The sequence below is a fragment of the Numenius arquata genome, chromosome 15, assembly GCF_964106895.1.
Source record: "Numenius arquata chromosome 15, bNumArq3.hap1.1, whole genome shotgun sequence".
NCBI classification, from domain to species: Eukaryota; Metazoa; Chordata; class Aves; order Charadriiformes; family Scolopacidae; genus Numenius; species Numenius arquata.
The window spans coordinates 9,579,244-9,603,041 of record NC_133590.1 but is presented as its reverse complement, the minus strand read 5'-3'; the positions used below and the strand labels follow the sequence as shown (position 1 = coordinate 9,603,041).

At 39.3% G+C, this 23,798-nt stretch overlaps 1 protein-coding gene across 1 annotated transcript in view; it reads left to right on the top strand.

Moving 5' to 3' along the window:
• The window catches only part of GFRA1 (GDNF family receptor alpha 1), a 143,079-nt gene extending 121,402 nt beyond the window's left edge, over window positions 1-21,677 (top strand). Inside the window, exons 8-9 of the mRNA XM_074158963.1 lie at window positions 19,432-19,488; window positions 21,516-21,677. Of these exons, the coding sequence (XP_074015064.1) occupies window positions 19,432-19,488; window positions 21,516-21,677 (219 nt within the window). The remainder of the gene's footprint in view (window positions 1-19,431; window positions 19,489-21,515) is intronic.
• Window positions 21,678-23,798: the final 2,121 nt, after the last annotated feature.

Here is a 23,798-nt window from a genome sequence, read left to right as displayed (position 1 = left end):
ACATGAGCTTGGGACTTCAAAAAATATCTATTATGGCAAATCTTAGGACAAGAACAGGAGACAGGGCTCAAAGTTCTCTGGGGAGACTAGGACTCAAACACGACTCACAGGCTGAAAATGACCGTGCTTTTCCCTTGTAGGTCTGTCTTTTGCAGATCTTCAGCCCTTTGTAAGGATCTGCTAAGCTGGTGTTTGAAGTACTGTCTGTAATTATTTAATGTAGCTTCCCATGTGCTAAGTATTATTATTATAAAGCATTGTGTAGGTGTTTGGAGAGGGTTAAAAGCTTCAGCATAGTGTTCTGAGGATCAAGACACAGCGGGTGTGGAGCTTCATGGGCTGGTAATTGGGTGGTGGGTGAACGTAAGCAGGAAACGCAGGCAGCATGTAGGTGTGTTGTTGATGAGGGGACGGTACATCTGCTGAGACGGTACGCTGGAATAGAGACAAAGGGAACTTGATTTATCCCCTGTGGACCAGTGTCAGTTCGCCCATATCTGGCACCCTCTTCTCCCCATCCCTTCACACAGCCTGTGTGCTTTCTGTTTCTTTTGTGAAAACAAGTCCTTTCAAATGCCCCGTCTGCTCTGTCCCTTGGGAGAAGTTGTACTTGGACCTCTTCCTCCAGGCATTGCAACTAAGCAGAAAGTATTAGTCTGGGGCAAAAGATGGACAGGAATATAAAACTCCCAATGCTGTGCCTGAACAAAATAAAAAAAAAAATAGAAAAAAGAATATTGACTAAATGTTTCAAATGAAAAGATTTAAATTTTCCTCCTGTATTTCCAGGATTAGCTGACATAATGGGGTCAGCCTGTTGGTACAAGTGATTTACAGAATACCTATTGGCAGCTTTTATTCTGAAAAAGCAACATCTTTAATTTGCTTCAGTAGCAATTCCGTTGTACCTAAGGAAGTCTTGAATGCTTTGCATCTTCAGAGTAAAATCTGACAGCCAGGGATAATTTCAAGTTTCGTCTTTGATTTTATACTCCTAATTTGGGGAGCACTGAACAAAATTCTGTGTTTTACCAAAACAGAGGCAGTTTTGTCCATTGATTTCATTGACATTGATTTCAGCAAAGTTAATCCTTGTTTGCTTCGGCACCATGCTGCAGTGGGTCCTCAAAAATGTGGAAGTATAAAATTCCCTGAGACTGCATTCATTTACGACATGTCTCTTGCACTTTTCAGACAGAACCAGAGAAGGTCAGGTCACCATGAGTGAGGGATGGGTTTGGGGTTCCAGTCTGTATGGCAGTCTCGGTGCTCACAGGCAGGGAAGCGATCAGCAGTCCACCGGCATTACTGTGCAAACAGTGGACCTCAGTGGCAAAGGGCTGCTTTGCAGTGAACATATACATACATATGTACCGATGGTCTGATCATGGAGACTGCTCCCACTCGGAGCAAGGCTGCGCTTGGGTTCATCACCATCTTTGCCAAAGACTTTCAGGACCACCCAAGATAGATCATTTTCAAGCTTGTTGAAATCCTGCTGAAGTTTAAGATGTGATTAATACAGCTGATTAATTTCAAAGTACAGGGGGTCTTCTGCCTCTCTTTTGAACATCAGAGGAACAGTTTGAGGATGTAGCCAAGTATCATACCCTATAGGCTCAGATGTGTCATAGTGTCAGCGTTGCTATGAGACATCAGCCATCAGTAGTCAGTAGGAAATTGTTCTCATTTACCAGCCTTGGTTGAACTTCTTAGTTGAATGCCGGGCCCCTTGCATAATCAGTCATGATTTGTGGAGTAAACTACAGGCTAAAACATTCTTGACAGTGTAAGTCAGCACATCTCTGGTGTTATCATCAGAGCTTCACAGATGTACACCGGTTAACGACCACTCTTTTGCAAGTACAGCTCTCTGTGAGGCTGGACCTTGTATTTAATGATCACTACTCTGATGAAATATTTTTAATGTTGGAAGATGGGTGTAATAAAATTCTGTTACTGAAAGACAGCAAAATGGTTTATTTTGCATATTAGAATTACAGTTTAAATTATGGTTTTTTGATTAGCATGCTTTTCATTATACCAAAATATTGTGCATATATACTGCTGGAGAGAATAATACTTTGGAATTATTTCATCAATGATAAAATATTTTACAGTTCATTTAAAAAAAGTTTTAATAGTCTGAGCATCTTTAGTGTATTATAATAATACAGCGCTTTATAGCAGACTGTAAAACTCCAGACTACAGTTTTAGGAATCATGCAATTTTGTTTTATAGTTTAATAATTGTTCAATTGAAAATGAGTATGAGGTTACTAAAAACCAATTTAATGACTTACAAAAATACAACTTTATTAAAATGTACTACACACCTTTACAGAAAATTGAAATTTCTATGGACAGATTATAGTTTTTGTCCTCAGAAAGAATTTTGCAAATTATTGCTACTAAAAGCAGATGTAGCATTTGCAATGTTCCCCCAAGCCAAAGTTGTTTCTACATTTCACATCGGTATCCTTTTATAGGAATACCCACAAAAATACAAAGTGCTAGAATAAACCGGAATCAGAAAATTGGATCACATCAGATAAGCCAAATCGAACTATTCATAGCCCGTGTTATTACTTTACGTGGTTCTTCATCATACTGAAGGCATTCCTAATGTCAGCCAATTTTAGTTCTCAATCAGATATCTAGTCCATCATGTATTTCCCTTTCAAAACAGATAGCTCACTATAGCCTGCAAAAAGTAGCTGCAAAAAACAGCCATAAAATGGAGTACAGTATTATAATTTAATTTTAAGGCATAACTACTACTAATAAAAATTCTAGGTCATTGCATTGTGATGGTAGATGTTTAATCATATTGTCTTTGGAAGTATAGTTCATAATATACTGTGCGTTTATGGGACTTGACAAAGTGCTTTCTTTAAGACATATAGTTTGCTGTTGCAAATACTAGGTTTTTGCCATGATTCTGCTTCCATTTACACTTGTGCAAGTACAAGTAACTCTGGTTATGCCAGCAGGCTGGCCCTGTTGCAAAGCAAGTGCAGGCAAAAGCCACCATGCCACCAGGGTTTCTAATGGAACAAAGAACAAGAATAGAATCCTTGAAATCATTAGTACTTTTTTATTTTAATAGGAATAGCTTGCAGGAGTCCTACTTATAGACCAGACTCCCATCATACCAGCTGTTCCACAGGCTCATAATGAAGTGCTACTCCTGACCTTAAAAACCCATTCTGTGAAGCTACGATGTCACCTCACAGCCTTTCTTTATTCTGAAAAACACATAGTGTATTTGAGTGCTCTAGAGACAATAAATATTTTACTTTTATAAACTATGTTAATGCACTATGTCATCCTCAGAAAGTATATCCACAGAGATAACATGAGGAAAACCAAGGTAAAAGACTGGTACTATCTCAGATAATTGATACAGTTGTCAATACAGAGGTGTTTATTTCTGAAGTATGAAAATAGCTCGGCAGTTGCCAGAATAGATCAAAACTTAACAAATAAAATCTTTCTTTATCAATTCTGCCATTTTTGCAAAGAATTGCTAGTTGCTAGGCAAGCAAAAGGATTTCACAAGATTTTTATAATTGAAATGTATTTTTGTACACTGTTATTGAAGCAGATATTGATGTTTTGTTTTGTAGTGTGACAGTTCAAGACAAATAATAGCATGGAGGCTAAACAATTTTGGATAGTGAAGCATTTTAATCACAGATGCATACAGTTTTACAAATTCCATGCCTTCTCCATCTTGTGGGGGGATGGTGCTGAAGGGTGAGAAGTCAGGGGAGCAGCATAGCAATTTGTTGCACGACCTCCTCGTTCCATGGGGGAGAAGGCTCACTCCCAGAGGCACCCTAATGCGTCGTGCACAATCCTGGTGCAGGGTCATGAGGTTTCCCTCATTGCTTGTCCTGCTCCCTGAAATCCCCAGAGGTTGGAGAGATGGTCTCAGATACTGAAGTAGTGTTGTGGGGCTGCCCACCCCAGAGTCTTTTCCCAAAACCTTTGCTCCCTGGTATTCTGATGAGTCCTTGGGTATATGAGTGGGTAGAGAACAGCTCGTGGATGATCACTGTGTACAAATTGGGCTATAATTCTTTGATTTGCTGTCACGTTTGTTGACTCTTGCAGTCTGCTTGTTGCAGACACTTCTGGACACTTCTGTGCTTCTTAATGATCAAGAGGTTGTTTGCGTAGATCAGCTATCTATTTCCTAGAGCACAGCAAGCCTATACTGTTCTTTGGGACAAGTAGTTGATGGTATTCTGTCTACTGCTACAGCAAAGTGTTGATTAAAGTTCCCTGTCTTATGCTCACAGCTCAGTCTGGTTTATTTTCAATCCAAAGTAATCTTAAAGAAGATAAGACTTGGGTAGTATGCAGAAGCCACTGCCCTGTTGTGGTAGGTCCTTAGCAGGTATCTGGCAAATAGAGTTCCCACAAGGCTCAGGAGCCTTGTGCCCATTTAATTGTCTATTTCTTAGTAGTTTGAAGTGTTCAGACTGCTTTGTTGCTGGTTTTAGCTGAATCATTATGAAGAATATAGTAGAATTAAAGCATTTGAAGAGGATGTAAGAATTTGAGTACTCCAGCGCTCAGAAAAGTAGAAAGGATAACCTGATGTTACCCACTGGATGAAAATGGAAGGCATTTACCATATTCTGTCCTTTTATGCATCTTGCAGAACATGCCAATTGTGGAAGTGGATGTGGCAGCTTTGTTCATCCTCTTACACTCAGTCTTGTGGCAACATTACTTTCCCTGGCACAGAACTGTAAGCTTTCCTCTGGAGGTCTAAACATCTCTGCAGTTCCAGCAAAGAAAATCACAGTGCTTTTAGAGAGATAGATTCCCTTCAACTCATACACAGATAGCAGCTCTAAACACCAAGACCTTTTTTTAAACACCTTCCTGTACTCTTGGAAACCCTCCCTATTACAAATAATAGAAAATCAAGAAATACACTGTTTTACCGTGGAGGAGAATTCTCCTTCGGGAAACGAGAACCAAGACTAGTTCTGCCTATTTGTGTGACTGCCTAGTTCTGCCTATTTTTGTTAGACTATTATTCTCAATTTACTGGCATATCTATTCCATCTCTGAATCCTCACTTCCAGTTAAGCATTAGTCTCTATTAGATCCTTTTCCTGTCTGTCCATTCTTTATATTTCATGTTGTGTGTGTGTCCTTCTTGCAGATCCGTTCTGTAATCTTTGGGCACTCAACTGCCTCATAGACTTATTCTGCTATGAAATTTATCAGTATAAATTTTTCTATATTTCCTCTAATGATGTAATGGCTAAATGCAGATTGAGAGAGAAAAAAAGACTGCACAAGACTGATCAGGAGGGATGTTAAGGTATGTTGAGCCTGTACGGAGGTGACAGGAGGAGTCACCGTGCCATCACTGGCTTGGCTGCCTTGGAAGCTCCAGTGAGGAAGGAGGAAGGGGCTGGGGGTTGTGACCATACTGAGGTGTGATTAACAGATTGGAGTATGTCTGTATTTTGATTTGGGAAAAAATTCTGAGGCAACCCTGCTTCCTTATCCTTGATTAAAGAGTATACATTGCCTTCCTCTGCCAACAGCAAACCCAAGTACATGAAGTATGTTTACGCGTATAAAGTCATTTGAGTCTAAAGAGGCAATCACACGACCTAATCAAATTCTGCTTTTGTTTATACACTTGTAAAAATGGAATAACTCCACAGTTGTGTACACTACAATTATCCCTTAAGTGTACGTTGTAATTATCAGTTTCTCCTTACATATATATGCATCATTCTTTGATGTTTCTATGTAACCCATAAACTACTGTTCTTAAAAAATGAACTACCTGGGCTCATAGTTATCATGTGGCAGATATGATCAAAAGCATTTCAGTGGTAATAAAGAAGATTTTTTAGGAATAGTTTCTTCCTTGTAAGCAGCAGCAAATGAAATATAGAAAAGCCCAATGGAAATTAGAATACAATAATAAGTAATCATTCTAAATCATACATTGGTGACAAGGCAGCATAGCTGCAAAAATATACTGTGGAAGAGCTCAAATTTGGAACATTTTCCATAGCATGCCTACATTTTTCAAGTAGTCAAACCAAGTTTATAGGACAGAAGATGAAAAACAGCCTTTTAACCAAATTGGCTAACATATACTCTTAATAAAAAATTAATTACAACAAAACATCTGAACAGAAATATATTTTTGTTCTGCTTTTAACCTTTCTGCTCATTTTACTTATAGTCTTCACTGTACATTATTAATCAAATACTGATAATAAATCACACCCTTTATCTCCTACTTTTTATCCCTATGACTCCTAATCAGCTGTTTTACCGGAATAATAGATCTCTATGTTACTATCAAACTATGTACTCTACAGCAGTTTTCAACTTGCTGTTGAGTTCCAGAACGTGAGATGCTGTCGCCCATTTCAGTTCCTTGCCTTCAAAACCAGTAGGAGTTCAAAAAGTTTATTTTAGTCTGTACTTTGGAGGAGAGCTTAACTGTTTCACACCAAATTGTAGTTCTAGTCAGTGGATTTGGCCTAATAACTCCACCTCAGGTTAAGCCCTCCTGCGTGCTTAGCTGTTTCTGTGAGCCACGAGTAAACAGACTGACTGTTGTGCATAATGCGGGATATTTTTTCATAGGTTCACTCAGCATGTGTCCTAAAGAATTATAGGATTATCCTCCCTCATGTCTTTCTTAAAACAGAATTAGGTATTCAGGGCAGTAATTTACTAAATACTGTGCATTACATGGTACTTCTTTATTTTTCCAGCTTGACATTTTCAGAAGCCTCACGTTGCCTCTAATTCAAGGCAAGATAGGCATTACCACATGCACATAAACATTTGGATGTACTGCATTCATGCTCAGATTTGAAATGTGTGCATTCAAAGTTTTTACGTACATGGCAGGTAAGATGTGTACCAGGTAGGATCTAAATAGCTACCTGCAGTCCTAAGTACCTAATTTGTGCAGAGTTGGATAAGTGGCATATAAATTAAGTGTGCACGGATGAAAGCAAAGCGGTTACAAGTATCTGTGAAAACCCATTCTTAAATTCGTGTTTGCACAAATATAAAAAAGTTTGATCAGAACTCTTCTGATGATCAGTCTTTAGTACGTTTTTTACAATTGCTGGCCCTCCTTTAGGAAAAAATAGTGCATTAAAAGTTCTGTGTATCTGAAGACCGTGATATAATGAATTCTATGTAAGTATGCTGCTCTGCACACTTCAGTCACATGTGCACTGTAATTATCTGGTTGTGAGAGCGAATTTAGGGATCTGTTCCTGCAGGGAGCTAACTGCCTATATACAATTTCAGAAGTCAAATGCAAATTCAGAAGGAAAAATTGTCCTTTTTTTCATATTGATTTTGAACTTAATTAGTTTGACAAATTCTTGCAACTATCTGCGGAATCATGCTCTCATCAAGAGTTGGCTTAACCCCTATTACTTTTAATTAAGATTTCCTGATTATTCCTAAGCATTCAGTCACGGTTATTTGCAGATGAGAAATTCAGATTGTTACAGGCACAACTGAAAAGGTTTAGATAAAAAACACACACGGTCTATAGCCAGAGAACAGCTTAATGAGGATACTTAGGAAGCATTAATTAAGCACAGGCTTTTCACCTTCAGGCTGATGGCTCAGATACAATGTTGTACTTAGCAGCAGTACAACTCTTTGGTAAGTGCCCTTAGTGAGAGAGCTCTGCTCTTTGGAAGCTGAACTGGTCACCCTGGGTCCCCATCCCAGGGACAACCCCTGAAATCAAGTCATGCTGGCTCATGTCAGCGTAACAGGGGACTGGACTTTGGTGTTTCATGAACGTTTAAAGAGAGCAACTGGCAAAGCTGCAACTCCAAAATAATCTCCAAGCCAGTGAGACGCATCTGCTCCTATGTGCTCTGCAAGTCCTCGTTCATCATCTGCTGCCCTTTGTTATGTTCAAAGCCTGTTGTAGTGCAATTACGTTCATCCATGCACAGCGTATCAGAAACGTGATGTCCTATGGTGTTCAAGAGGCCACTGAGTGTGAGCAGCACAGTGATATCCCAGATCCCTTTTAAGCACACTGCTCTCAAATACTAGAGAGGCTAATCCCGTCTTGGCCACTGATGGTGGCATCTCTTCAACCCATTAAACTCACTTCTCACTGGGACAGCTCAATACACTCGTGCGATGTCAGTGCTGGTGTGCATATGCAGCCTGCATATATACAATATACATTCATATACAGTAGACGCAGTCTGTATTATACTCATCCCTCGTAATGCTGTCTTAGTTCTGACTTTCCACCCCCTGGTCTGGAGGTTGGAGTAACACAATATTGTTGCTGTAGTTGACACACACCCAGATGTACTTTTTTTTGGAATGCTTCCTCTTTGGAAACTTGATGACAACATGTTGACACTGAGGCTTCCTAGTAAGACAAAGCTGATGCTTGCACGTATTAGATGCATGAGTAGGTAGACGACAAAAAACACCCCTCACTTGGTGCTGTTTTCTACTTGCCTCAGCTCAGTCCAGAGCTATTAATAAAACTGTTATGCATTCAGGGAAATATTTGCTGCCAACCATCATCAATCAAGATTCTCTTCAGATAGCACTCTCAAGATGTTTTTCTAGGTGAAATCTTCTATCTCTCTCTTGAGTCCCACTAAAGGATGTTAAAATTTGGTAGCATAGGGCACCTTCAAGATTTTTCTTGTAGGGTTTGCAGTGGAATTAGAAAAATCTGATGGTATAGGAGGACTTGTCCCTTTTTAACAGAACAGCTCATCTCCCAGAAAGGGAAATGAAGGGCATGGGGAAACATCCTGAGTGCTTTGCAACGTTAGAAACCTATATCCCATTAATTCCTCAGTCTCTTTGATGAAGTGCACTGCCTGAGGTGCAAATTAGTGCCACTTTTGTGCATTGAACCTGTCCTCTTAAGAGAAGAAGTGCTCCAGAACCGCCTCCTCATTTCAAAAATACTACAGAATAGTTGTCAGTATTGACCTGAGCTAGATTAAACTAGCTACCTCAGAATATAAGGCTGTATATCCCATTAATAATCCCCTGAACTATCCAGTCTGCCACAACATAATACTTCAAAAAGTAGGCAAACTACTCACAATAAATCTTCAAAAGCTTCTTCCACTTTAGTGGAAACCTTCCAATGGAAACCTTACAAAATATACCCAAAGTGATCCTGTTGATCTCCGTTACTTGCATTATTAGCATTCGTCTCTGTATTTTCTGGCTTATTAAATGTAAACAGAAATGTAAGCCTTCTGTCCTTCTGTGAATGATCTTTGTGATGAAACAAAGCAGGATCACATCCTGTGAATACAATTTTTCATAATCTGATAATTATTTGCATAATCTGGTTATTATAGGCTCAGATTTGTTTTAATAGGGTTATAATTGTTAAACATTTAACATTCACAATACTTTCTGTGTCTAAGAGATTGTTTCAGTGATGGAAAAAAGTTCTCAGTGCTTCTTACTGAGTTCAAATTTGAGACCATATATGCAGATGATATTAGGAAGTTACTTTTCATTTTCACTTGCTGCTGCCTGGTCAGTGGAAGAATTCCTGTGGGTGCAGTGGGATCAGGGCAGTAAAGAATAAGGCACCTTTTTAATAAGGTCAGGATTCTGCAGATTCCTCTTACATGAGAATTTCTCTGCTTATTTGAAGAGCATCATTAATTACAGCGTAACTGTTGTGTGTGAGCATCGTTCACGTGTAAATAATGGGTGTGAGGAAGGCCACTGTAACATCATCCGTTAAAGTGTAGTCTGCTATAGTATAGCCCATTAAAGAGAATTAGTGTTAGGATTTCACTCCTAGTGTTTTTGAGAAGGGATGATTTTTCTCTCCTTCACTCACTTCAGCAGGGGAAGAATGAATGTGGGATGCTACATCAAACTCTCTCGCAAGTATTGAATTTTAAGATCCATACTGGAAGGGCCTTTTAATAATGTTTAGGAAGCTGACAGGACAAACCAAGGTCTAGCTTAGCTAATGGAGATCTGTGGACAGGGACAGCTGCATGTTTATTTTTTTTCAGTATGACTTAAAGCTGTTGAAACATATGCTTGTCGTAGAAAAATAAAATGCCAACAATCAAAATTTTATGATATTAATTCAGTTTTAGAAATTAAAATGCTATCAAAATTTATTAATCAGGAATGCTAACAGTGAATTTGAATACCTTTCTACACAAGTATAAAGGCATATATCCTAATGAAAATAAAAATTATTATAGACACAGAGCAGCTATGCTTAAAGCTGAAGTCTTACATTTTGCTTTTAAAAAAATCCTGTGTTCAGTGACTTTGAACTTCACCAAAACATTAACTATTTGGGTGAAATTTTTCATGTTATGTTTGTGGCTCTGCCTGAATTCCTGGGGAAGAGCTGCCTGTCAAGGCCACAGTATGCCATAGCCTGGTTTTGTTATAGACTCACCTTGGTAAATTTGATTGCGTTATTTAAAAACAATCTCTCTGATATTTTTATCCTGAATGGTATTTTCAGTGCTAGAAAAGAACATGGATATTGAGGCAAGTACTGCAGCAACTTCAGTAAAATTTTAGCCCTGCCCATTCTGAGGATGTGTCTGTGCACCTGCAGAATTCAGCCACAGGATTAGAGGAACGGGGAGAAAATGCTTTAAATTTTTATTTCAGTGGCGCTTCTGAAGAGCAGATTGTGCCAAAAATGCAAAATTCACCAATTAATGCAAATCACAGCTGTTAAAGACAGAATTACTTTAAAAGAAAAAAAAAATCTCTAAATAATGCCATGATTTGATGGGACTCAGGTACAGGCATAGTCACACAACTGCGGCTGTAAGGAAATGGGCTCGAAAAGTGTAAATAAGACAGAGGAGGGGAGGGCATAGCTGTATGACGGGCGCCTCAACTAAGGGGTGAGTTTCTTCTGCCTTTCTGTGCAAGGATACTTTAGTATCAGCAGCTTTGCTTTTTCCTCCTCCGAAGTGCAGCGAAGCCACTTGTTATCTGCAGTGTTTTGAAAGCCTTTTAAGGCTTTCTGTGTTTTCTTTCTGTGCGTAACCATGCCACTACTCACAACACAAACGCGCATATCTGCATGGTTAATAAAGAGAAAATTCTTGAACGTTTGCAGTCACTTAACCCAAAGCAGATGTTCATGGTCATTCTCTTCCCTTCCCTTTTAAAATTTATGAGTGAATGTGGTGCTCAAGAAACCAGCAATAATATCAGTTGCTTAAGGTTGGCATAGCAGGAGCAGAAGCTTCCTGTAATGCTCAGCGCTCAAGGCTTCATGCAGGCTGGTGTTCAAGCAAGCTTGCCTGATCTTTCCTTCCAGCTGCAGAACCAGAGGACAGCACCCCTGGTCCTGCTGCCCGAGCGTGGAGGCAACGTGTGACCTTGTTTTCTCAATCTCTTCCACCTGCTGATGGCTGGGAGCTGGATGTCTCACGAGGCTGACCGATGCGGCCAGCATCCCTACTGAGCTCTCTCCCTGCAGCTCTGCTCTTGGGCTTGGGAGGCTCCCAAGTTTTCCTCAGCAGAGAGTCCCAGCCACAGACCGTCCTGTCATCTCGGTGCGAAGGAGAATGTGGCTATGAGCACCAGGCGTAGTGCCCATCTCCCTGGCACAGAGCAACACCTCCCAGCCGCCCTCGCACCGGCAGCGACCTGCCGAGGCACACCTGGAGGCGCGAGATGCGGTGTGGATGCGCGGGAGCCGCGTTACTGTGCGGTGCTTCTTTTCAAGGCTCATTAGCGCGACGCAGGCCCGTGCTGTTCTGGCTGAGCTGCTTTTAGTCCCCGACTAGCCATGGCTGACAGCTGCTCAGGAGTGTTTGCGGCACACTCCAGTGCACCACGTAGCCCGGTCTAATAGGGGAGGTAGGTACTTCGCCTGCTGCCAGACAGAACAACTCTGTTTGCATATTGGGACACGCAAGGGCACACACTCCAGCCTGGGGAAGTGTTGTGGGATCTGCAGTTCTTCAATGGCTTACCTTTGTTCAAAATCAAAAGCTGAGTATGTCTCTTAACCGGGATTGTAATGGCTTTGTGTTTGTGCTGCTTTTTTTAGATGCTGTTCAGTGCGCAACAGCCAGATGCTACCTGTAACTGCTATGTATGCACTGGGTTGATAGCTGTAGTGAATCACCAGGGAAATGGGTTTTAATAATAAAATTCCAAACAACTTGACTTTGGATTACATGGCTGTTCCGTTTTGTAACTAGAGAAAAAAAGAAAAAAAAAGAAAACCTAAACCATTGAGATAGTAACCTAACAAAACTTATTCCTTCTATGCTTTTTAGTATTCTGTTTTCTCCTCTGCCCTTCTTAATGCAAAAAATATTTGCTTGAGGCAAATCCATAAAAAGACCATATTAGGAGAATTGCATAATATCCCCTAAAAATAGGAAGCAAGAATCTAGGACTATAGAAATTCATTTTGCTCAGATAAATGAATGACTGAACACGAAAACAAAATTGTTAGCAAGTTACTGTACTGCCATGAAAGGTAAGTCAGTCAGTGCCGTTGTCTTGGCTGGGTGTCATATTTTGCGCTGTGCTCACTGGGAGACTAATTGCTTGAAATAAATATTTGAAGATCTCTGTGTCTGGTCCTTGTAAGCTGTTTGATCAGTTTGGTGTTTCTGATAGGATCTGTTTTTTATAAAACCTTTAAGATTGCTGTTAGGCAGTTTTCTGTGCCATATTGTCTCAGCCATGTAAGTGCAGTGAGAGATGGGGCTTAATTAGGTCTCATCTTTACTAACATAAGGACCTGGGAATGGTCCAGCAATAGTTCATACAGAACAGGTATTTCCACACTTGTTTTGGAGGAATTACTCCCCAACCCCCACCTTACCAGCCCAATCAAATTTTCTCATAATTTTAAGATTGAAGAGGTTGGAGGGAGGAGGTTTTTCTCTACTTGTTGATTTTATCAACTAATTTTGATTTTATCAACTAATAGGCCTGTTTCTCAGATTTCTAAAGTCATGTCTGCTGCTAAGTATGTTTTTAGCTACAGCTATCAAGAGATCCAGGTCTCTGCACTGGATACCTGTTAGACCAGAGCTAATTTGGCCCATCATTACCCAGTGGTCTGGGGAAGAGACACTGTTCCCAGCCCACCTGGCCCTTTCCAGAAGGACTGGGCCGTGCTACCTTGTTGGTGCCTGAAGAGCTGGAAAACTGGCTTTAGCAAAACAGGGACCTACATGTGTCCCAGCTCCTCTTCCAAGAGGATTCCACCTGTCTGCCCTGGGCTGGAGCCTTTTCTTTTCAATCCCCTTTCCTCTTGAAGGAATGTGTGGGAACTATCTCAGGAAACTCACCATCACTTTTTCCCTTTCCTGACCATAAAACAAACGCCCTTGCTTTGAGGTTGCCCTCTGTCTCTTGTTTCTGCTGCTTAAGTACTCAAAACCAGCAAGAATCTATTAATGTTGAGGGATAAGGGGACTTCTAAAGTGCCATGCTTATTCGTTTAAAAAACCCAGAGCTTTGTGAAGGTAGATCTGTCACTGCGTGGTGTTCCTCACTGAGCAGCTATCTGCTGGTTTTTTATGGGGCCTGATTCATGATTTCTGAATGCTCGAACTGGCAAACCAGAGGGTGGCTGGGCCTGGGGGCAGCCGGGGCATCCTGCAGTGCTCAGGGCTGCCTGGGGTCCGCTGCCAGACAAGACCCCTGTGAGAGAACGGGGAAAGACTGCGTGATTTTAGGACATGTACACAGCTATGGGGGACAGGAGCTTAGTGCTGGGAGGTGATGGGATCTGAAGGGACTGGCTGATAAACTGTTCATTGCACTGTATTGCAGCCTGTAAAGCTCTGTGTGTGTTTCCCCAGTGTGTATTTGGGCACAAGGGGATAATTGATTTGCTTTATTTAATATTTCCCAACTGAAAAACTTGTGATTTGATTCTTACTGTGCTGGGTGTTACCTACATAGCTTTGGATACTAGTGCCAGCAACATCTTGGTAATGCTTGTTTTTAAAAGATACTTTCTTCACTGTGCAAAGTGGGATGACAGCACTGTAGTGCTTTTATGCAGAATGATGACTGATAATTTCATGCCCCAAGCTTGTATCTTGAGGGCTGATTCAGCAGAGAAAAAAAACCAAAGCAGCAGAAAAAAAGGTCTAACTTCTTTGTTATAGGATTATGCAAAGCTGATTGTTTTTATAGCTTAAATAGCTTTGCACCCTGGCAGTATGGTATGGGTTTCAAAATTACTCTGCGCTGAATTGGATCCTTATTTTAGTGGCCTGTGTCTCTGACCCACACTTTGCTTATCTTCCCTGTTGAAAGTAATTTATACTCCAGCATGGCACAGTACTACTGTGCTAATAAGAAAATACTATTGACAATTGTGATAAATGCACCTACCGCTTAGTGAGCGCAGAAGAGTTAAACTGATTGCATTTTTACAGTCTATATATTTCTCCACTTATTGTTTGTGTCCTGCTGGTGGAAAAACAGGTTAGTTGCATAGTAAATCTCTCTAATCAACACAAGAGAAGAACAAAAAGAACAAGCACCCTCATTTGTTATAGCTACTTCAGAAGCGTGGTCATTTGAAGGATGTATTCTGGGAGATTTGTCCCTCTTCTTCAGAAAGGCTTGTTAATATGAACATAACTAACCAGGCATCTCAGGAGAGGACAAAGGCACACTCATTAAAATTAGCTGAAAAAACAACCCACATAACAGATATCTATCGGAATGATACTTCTGTTGTCTCTCACTGTAATGTCTAAGCAATATGTTTCATAAAGCACACAAGGCCCAAAGTGTGTAGCTAACAGCAAGGGACTGGTTTCTGAGTTGGGATGCTCGCTCTGTGCCTGTTCGCATTCAGGTCCAATGCATTTATTTCCCTTTACGTGCTTCTCCTTTCCTCCCCTCCTCCAAATTAAAGCTTACCTCCATCTGGAGCCATCCCCAGTCAGACCTTTTCCTTACTGTGAGTAACACAGATATGCATGCTGTACTAGATATATGAAAATACTGCTGGATGACAAGGCATAAATAATGTGTGTACTGACTCCTGGTGAGATACCACTGCAGTGTTTAATGCATTTATTAACCGTGTAGTGCTGTGATTTGTAGGAGCTGGATGCATAATTGCAAGATAGCGTTTCTGGGAATAAATCCAGGGCTATAGTGTCTGCAAAGGATGGAGGTAGAGGGATTTGGGGGATGGGAAGTAGAGAGTGACTAGATTTGGGAGGATCTTATGGCGGTTATTAGGTGAAGACAAGAGAAGACTAGGTTAGAGGATGTCGTGAGCAAGGACATATGATTGAATTCATCGAGGAGCCATTGGGATTAGAACAAAACATGGAGGTCCACAGGGTCCTGTGTCTGGGGGAGAAATATCTCTATAAACAATGTTTCTTTCTCTTTTCAGAAAACCACTAGTTCCTCTGCTGGCCCTGATTCTCCTTCCTTTCTAGGAAAGAAATAAGTAATATTCTGCTTCTGCTCATGAGAATTTTTTCTTTTCTGGACACGCAGTTGGTTTCTTTACCAGCTCTTGACTAAATCCAACACTTAAGTTTGGATATTAAAAGCTAAAGGTTGCAAAGACCAAAACATGGCTTGTGTGACTAACGTATGAGATACTGAAGAGCTCATCAGAAGTTGCATGAATATAATTATTTCTAAATAACATCTGTTGCTTACTACCACAGTGATAAGATGCTCTGTAAAAGCAGATGTTCATTTTTACAGACCATAAAAGCTTAGGTGAGTGCAAGTTTGTTGGCGATATGGGGGGCAGCTTCGTCAGAGAAGCCCACATCACTGAATTACAGTTCCCTGTGAAGCCGGGGTGAGTGTCAACCCGACTTACGTACTTTGTGTTACAGTCATGTCACAGCTGAGCGTATAAGTCATTAGCAAATGCTGTTTTACCTCAGTAGAAAAGATCTCATACCTCTTTCCATATGTTTAGCCAGTTCTTTTAAGCTGCTTTTTTTCACTGTTATTTTCATTATTATTTTTATCAGCCCAGCCTTGCTTTTGTTTAATGATGAAATTCCCATAGATCTTTTTTTCAGCAGATAAGAGGTTTATATTAAAATTTAAAAAAAAAAAAAAAAAAGTTTGAATACAGACTTATTAGCCATTTGTGTGTGCTATTTTACTCCTGTGGAATTAGATACTTCTAGCACCTTTGAAAGTACCTTCTTGCCTGTATGTTAAGCAGGTAGGAGACCTGAGATGGGAGTTGGCAGTGAATCTTTGGCATCTGGCATAATGAACTCTCATTTCCCAAATTTGTTGATGGCTTAGATATTCCGTGTCAGAATTGTCTGCAGCTGTACATGATGGGCACACATTTCTATTGTTTAATCTTTTTGGATAATGGAAGATGCTGTAAGGTAAATATCCAATGGCTGAGGATATCTTTCACAATACAAATACATGTCTCCCAGCCTGGATATATTTCCACCAAGGCTATCTGCATAATCTCCAAGTCCTGATTTTTTACCTCTAATAAGGTGTAGCACAAATACAGCATTTCTGCTACATGTAGAGTCCTTTCTGCCCAAGAGTGGGGCAGGAAGAATTTTCCCCTTAGGTTGTAATTACAGGATATACGCTTTCTATAGCACTCTCTTCAACATGTAGGTAGGGTTTTTTTTCCATTACTTGTGATTTAGTAATGCACTGTTGTATCATAGTAGTGCAGCCTATGCCAGCATTTCCATTATAACCCATTTTTACAGGTTTATAACTCGACAGTAAAAACGTACTCTTCCAATTTGAAACTTGGCATATAACATCTCATCTCATCCTTGAAATGGTAGTTTTTTCTTTCCCTCTGCTTCCTCCCCCCGCCCCCCCCCCCCCAAAAAAAAAGAGGTTGCATTTTTGCTGTATTTTTAAATGGAAGATACTGTCCTTTCTGTTTTGATAAGAGAAAAGCCTGCCTATTTATTAAAATTACTTTTCAATTCTACGAAAGGAGGACTTCATAATACAGGACGCATGTGAATAAGCGTTGTTGATGTTAGAATGACAACATTAGGTATATGGATACAGAGAAGTATTACCTTCCAAATGAAAGCTAGGGAATATTGATCAAAATGATTGAAAAGCTTTTTTTTTGTGTGTTGACTTTGTTTCTAGCTGTTGATTTTACCCTTAAAGTACTGTTCTCAAAGGTAAATATGTTTTATCTGCTGCACTCTGTTGTTTAACAGGCTGAATGAAGTAAAGAAAGACTTTACTGCATCTCTTTTCTCTTTTGAGAAACACAGTACAGAAGGAACAAAAATCCTTTGGTGTTGAGACCAACTACCAAGAGCAGACCTGTAGTTAGCACAGTGTTATGAATCCAGAGGAGGCGTAAGCAGCAAAGCACAATGTTTCCAATAGGCAGATGCTTGCGTGAATTAGGAAATTTAGCACTGACTGATGAACTGAGAAATACGAGGCTTTTACCATCCTTAGAGCTTACACTGTCAAGATTTGAAGCTCTGAACCTGACGCCTCCTATGAATCCTCACGTTCCAATTCAATGTAGTATGGGTGTTTAGGACATAAGAAAATCAGTTTCTCCTTCTTTACCCATCTCCTTGCAACCATCCATTTAGGAGTTGAAATCTACCCACTTGCCATTAAAAGAAGCTTCCTAACCTCTATGAATGCCACCAGCACTGCAAACACAGCAGGAAGGCTTCACTGTGTTCCTTCTTGTTGCAGCAAATTTACTTCCAGGCATTTCTTTTTCCATTTAAATAGTTAAATATATGCTTACCATAACCACTTTAATGGTACTAATTAGAAGGAAGGGTATGTAAGAGAGAGATTTCACTGAGGGTGTTTATTAATGAATTGAGCTATTATTTTGTCATATATTTGAAAACTATCAACATATATACAGTATGCATTCTTACTATAGTTAAGCTGTCTTTCTCTTAAGTCCCAGCTAGTTTAGTTTTTCAGTTGTCTCTAACATATCTATTTATAAACATAAAAGTATCATGAAAAGCAGAAAATGTTCTTCCTAATGAGAAGTTCAATTCCTTCATTTGGAGTCTAAAATCAGTAATTAGGTCGAAGAGTATTTTGTATCCATGGGCAGTACCAATGGCTCTCAGATATAAAATAAAATATCCGTATGTGGAACTGAATTTTCTGAGGGTATAAAATCAGAATGCTCAGCACTTCCTTGCACCAGCTTTAGTCCAGTCCATCTCTGCCAAACCCAGTGGGATTCTGTAGTGTAATTTGAATGCAACACAGTGAGATTCAGATCCTCAATTTTTGCAGGAAATAAAGTGCAAGTCCAACGAAACTTCCAGGAATATCAGACGTGCTCAGTGCAGTCAGTAGTTTCAGTGTGTGAATCCAATTCTTCTGTTAGAAGACTTGATTGTACGTTTAACATTGGTAGCTCCTATAAAAGAGTGCTGTTTATATTTCTGGAATATACAAAGAAATAAATGATATTGAGAGTCACTGAAGTACTTAAATCAACCACAGCACCATTTACTGAAAATATCTTCAGCACTGTGGGGATTGCTATTGCTATTATAGAAAAGCAGAAAACTCCCAGCCCAGTCATGTTCACTTGAGCAATGGAAATATTAAACACCTTATGATGCTAGACGGAGTGCATACTATTGCTTTCATTTTGGATGATGCTGCCACCAGAAATGTTTCTTACTTGACTCAGTGTGGAGAGCACACAGTAATAGCAACAGATGATCATAAGACATGGCTGAAGATATAGCAGATTCATTTCTTAGGCTTTGATCATCTAAAGTATTCTGCATTTAATAATATTCTATGTATAATAATCAGTGAAGGCAATGTAAACAAGGAGCTCAATTTGACTTACAGCTATATATGTTAAAAGACATGAAATGTTCTTTTTGTAACTTTCTAGAAGAGACTGTGTGGCAGCCATGGAATATATTAAAATTTTATGTGTATTTTCATAATAATACTTGAAGAAATTGCAAGAATCATTAAGGATAAAATACTCCTGTGTGGTATATTTTCCTAAAACTGACAAATATTATAGGTCTTTTGTTAATATGCAGTGGCATTTTGGTAATTATTAACTGTCGTATTTCATTTCTTCTCATGAACATCCAGCACCATTTTTAAGGGGCCACAGAACATGAAATGTTCTCTGCAACTGATGGCACTCATCATTGTAATTACTAAGTACCCTTAGCTGACTGTTTGAAGTTTTGCTGTAAATTCAAATCCGAATGTGAATGTTATTGGAAAACATGCAGTTACATTTGGAGAATTTATTTGCTAATCATGTGCAAATCACAGTCAAAATTATAGGAGTATGACAGCCCATGTGAATTTACCTAATTGTGTTGTGTTGCTGTATGTGTAAATTTAAATTTTACAGGGAATAAATTTCGTGTTTGTTCATAGGCACAGAAGAAGAGGAAATCCAATGAATCTGTAGACACAGAGCTCTGTCTTAATGAGGTAAGAGTGTGGATCCCGTATATTTCACAGCACAGGTGGCTCCCCATAATATAAAAGGTTCAACGTCTGTCAAGATTACAATGGGCTTACCTCACACTAAAGCCTTGATAGTGTTATGTTTGGGTACCATCATGTATTAAAGAATGATCTTACTCAGAAATCTGGAGCTGGGCGCAAAGTGGCCTCTGCTGACTATATTTTAATAGCTCTGCTGTGCATGTTTAGGCAGATCCTCTGGTAATTACCATCGCACCTAGCAAGTATAATTAGTTAATAATCCACAGGAACACAAGATGATACAGCTTTTAACAAATTCATAGAAGCATACTGGACATCGTTCTGTGGCTAGCAAAAATGGCCAATTTAGGGCATGAAATGATGTTCGCATGAGGAGATGTGATGCTCATACATCAGAAGACAGATTGACAGCCCCAAGAGACATGAACCTCCCAGTGCTGTTTGAGCAGTCTGCTCAGCCTGACCTCCAAGGCCCCCTTTCAGACGTAAACATTACATCAGTTTCCATGTCTGCCAGTCCATATCCTTTGTATTGAGTCTCTCAGGAAGCTTAATAATTAGAGGTACATAAATTAATTTTTACAATGTGTAAGCACGTAGCCAAGGCATCAGAGCAAGACCAGCTGCACTGGCATAAACCACCAAATGGATGTGACCATATCTTTCCGGTTCTCCTTTGCCAGTACGAATTTGCACAGTGCTTGAATGAAGCCTAATAACCTGTGGGGGAAAAATGCAGTAATGTTAACAGATCTGTTGACATCTTCTGCTGGCTAGAAGACCTTTCAAAGAAGTCCACAGTAACTGTAGCTTGCTGTAAGAGCTGCTGGTCTGTCTTATCCCATGCTCTGTCTGTGACAGTTTCCAAAAAGCAAATGCCCACGGTTGGGTATAAGAAAGCATATCGTGATAATCCCACCAATGCCTCTATTCTAACAGTTTACATCTCAAGGCCTTCCAATTAACTAGTGCTAGCAGGTGATAGGAAAGTGGGGGAATAGCATTATCCATGCTCCCCCCATGAGGGAGGTATTATCCATTAATGCTTCCCTGGCTCTGTAGAACAGTCATTCCTATGTAAACTGATGCTCTCTACTCATTCTTTATATCTGCTTTTCTGGGTACTCTCAGCTTGTACCTTGGTCCATTGTCTGCCAAGGGTGGAGGGAGGCTTGTCCCCTTTGTAGAAGTTGCATCTTTGGAGATTTTCAAATCCTGAGTGGACGGGGTCTGAGCAACTTTGCATGGAGTAGGTTGGACTTAATAACCTTAGAGGTCCCTTCTAGTCTAAATTGTTCTAGTTCTGTGATTAGACCTGTATATTTGTTGTTTTTTTTTTTTAAACTGAAGATGGTAAGCAATGAGAAATATTCTGTTGGACCTCCTCCTTAAATAGCTCGCTATAATCTGCCAACCCATACTTGCATACGTGTAGTGCTTAATTATTGAGACAAAAAAAGACAAGGCACTTAAATAATGCATCAATTAAGGGAAAGAGGCTTGAGAAAGAAATATTTTCATAAGCTATAAATGTCTGTCTTTCTGATCCCATGGATTAGACTTTATCTATTGTTATCCAGAAGGAACTTGTTACCAAACAAAGTTGTTCTGTTGACTCTGCAGAAGTTGCAGTTTCGCTGCAGGACCTGCATTTTCTTTTTAAAATAAACTGGCATGATAAACACAGATTACTAAAAAAATTGCCGTACTTAATAACAGTAGGTTTTACCACTGCTAAAGTAGGGAATTTTTTAATACTTTCTTCTTCTTTTTTTTTTTTTTTTTTTAAATTGTGCTGTAATGGTGTTGTTATCCTTTAAATTAACTTCAAAATACTGTCATTTTAGCATCTGTTTTTATGCCTTTTGTATCTTTCAATCTGTGACAGTGAGATATAGGTAATAGTGGAGGGTGGGACGCGAAATAAAAGATTAATTTCATGCTGTATATTTAAATATATTGCAATGAAAATGTGTAATAGTGACCAAGGAAGGTATTGTGTCTTGCAGAACACTATTGGGAAAGACAACACAGCAGGAGTCTCCACCAGTCACATATCTTCGGAGAATTCGCTCGCTCTTCCTACAAGCTTCTATCTAAGCACATCGCTCACTCTGATGACACTTGCACTCTCACTCTGTTTGTTCCTAAGCTCATCAGTCGTCTTGTAGCTGCTTTACAAAAGGACATGTAAAAAAAAAAAAAAAAAAAAAAATTCTGTTTCCTGTCCTCTGTTGTTTATCTGGAATTCCAGGTCTGGGAGCTAAGCTGAGGCACTCCTGCTAGAACAGTTTCAGTCAGCTGGAATTTTTTTTCTCTCTCTAAAAAAGCTTCTTGTGATATTTAGAGGCTTTGTGAAATACTTGGTGCAGTGCTACATTCCAAACCCAAAAGGCTTTTGGGCATGCAGTGTTTTAAAGAGACGGTGTGTAAATTTGCCTGTAAAGCGACCTGGTTGGATTATTTTAATAATAATTATTTTAATTCTGGCTTTTACCTGGGGAGGAGGATGGCAGTTTTCTTAAGATCCTATTTATCTCATTGAATGATTTTGGTTTTCGAATTGATTGAAGTTCAGACTATCAAGGATGCCAGGCTTTTGTCTAATGGTGAATGTTCTCCCAGAGAGTGGACTTTATGAAACTTCTTCATTTGATAAATTGCTACTGATGTTAAACTCTTTCAGTGTATTAGCATTTTCCTCTTTAAATGTTTACATACTGTAAGTGATTCTGCGTTCCCTGCTGAGAAGCCATTATAATTCGCATACAGGTATAATGTACGTCTTTCAGTTAAAATCTTATAGAGTGTGGCATAGAACTTTCTAACAGTACATTTATCTTTTAATTATAATCATCTAGCCTTAACAAGGGTGAAGATTCTTTAACAAAGAGCAGCCATTGTGAAAGCTTGATAAAGCTACATTTCTTTAAATTTGAGGATAAGCGGTAGAAACAAATTTTGCTACAGGGTTTCAGCTGTACAGTCTATGGTCTTCTATGCTTCCATTGTGATAATATAGTCCAGTTATTATACTGTTTGTTTAATAAAAAATTACATACAATTAATTTGCTCTACTAAAACAGCATTATCTGTTCATACATAGCTGGTAATGTCAGCTCAAAAAGTTACAGGAACTTTATGCTTTACTTCTCTTATCACAACATCATAGAGGGAAAAGAGTTAGTAGGATATCATTTAAACTGTGTTTTATTTCTTAGACTGCTAAAATCAATATAAAAGGATGGTTAATCCAATTACAAGGCAGCGCCGCACACTTGCCCACGTGTCAGGCTTCTCTCACCTTGGTAGTTCCTGCTGCAGACCTCAGCATTGCTGACACGATGAACTGCTTGCAAGACCAGTTCCACAAATTGTTTTAATGGTTTGGATGGCAATATTGCCAGTACACATGATTTGATGGCTTTGGTTTTCATTCAGTGAGATTGACAGCCTGTGCTGGCTCATGATGATTTTCTGGGGTATCTAGAAGGAATTCTTTAAAGCTTTAAATGTCACCAAATAGGCAGCATTTCTCCTAAAGACTGTCTTTATACCTTACTGTGATGGCTTGTTGACTGTTACAAGCACTTATGTCTAAATGATCAACAGTAATCAGTTTTTGTTTCTATTGAAAGTAGAAGATAACTTCACCAAGCAAGAAGTTCATCATGTTGAATTTACAGATTTACATTGAGACTTGCACAATTACTCCCTGGCCTGCTCTGAAATGTCCAGATCAGTTATTTGCAATACAACTATAAAGTACAAATTACTGTTTTATAAACTGCAATCAAGTTTGGGAGTGTGCAAAATGCACATCTTACTAAGAGAATATTAAACTATTGACAAGTTCATCTTCTGAGCATTTCATAGCTAATAATAAACACTTTCATAAATTCTGAAATTCACTTACGTACTCTTGATTATGGTCACATAATATAGGTTTCAAAGCACTGTATATGTGATAGAATTCTAGGATATTCTGTGCCACTGAACATAACAAATTAGACAATATTACTCTTTAATTCTGTGCTGATAAGAAACTGCAAATTACTTTCAAAGGCATCAGAGCTGCTTTCAGAGAAGAAATATGTAGCACATCATTACCAGCAAAGCCCATGTGGTTCCTGTTGCTCTTCTTCTAGAAGCTAATCAAATTATTGAAAACTAGTGACAACAGAAAGAAGCTTACGAGATTCATGATTTAAAAAATAAATCAAATTCTTTTTTTGTCAAAAGGAGTTAATAGTATAACCTATTAAAATGCTAATGAAATAGCATTATATTTC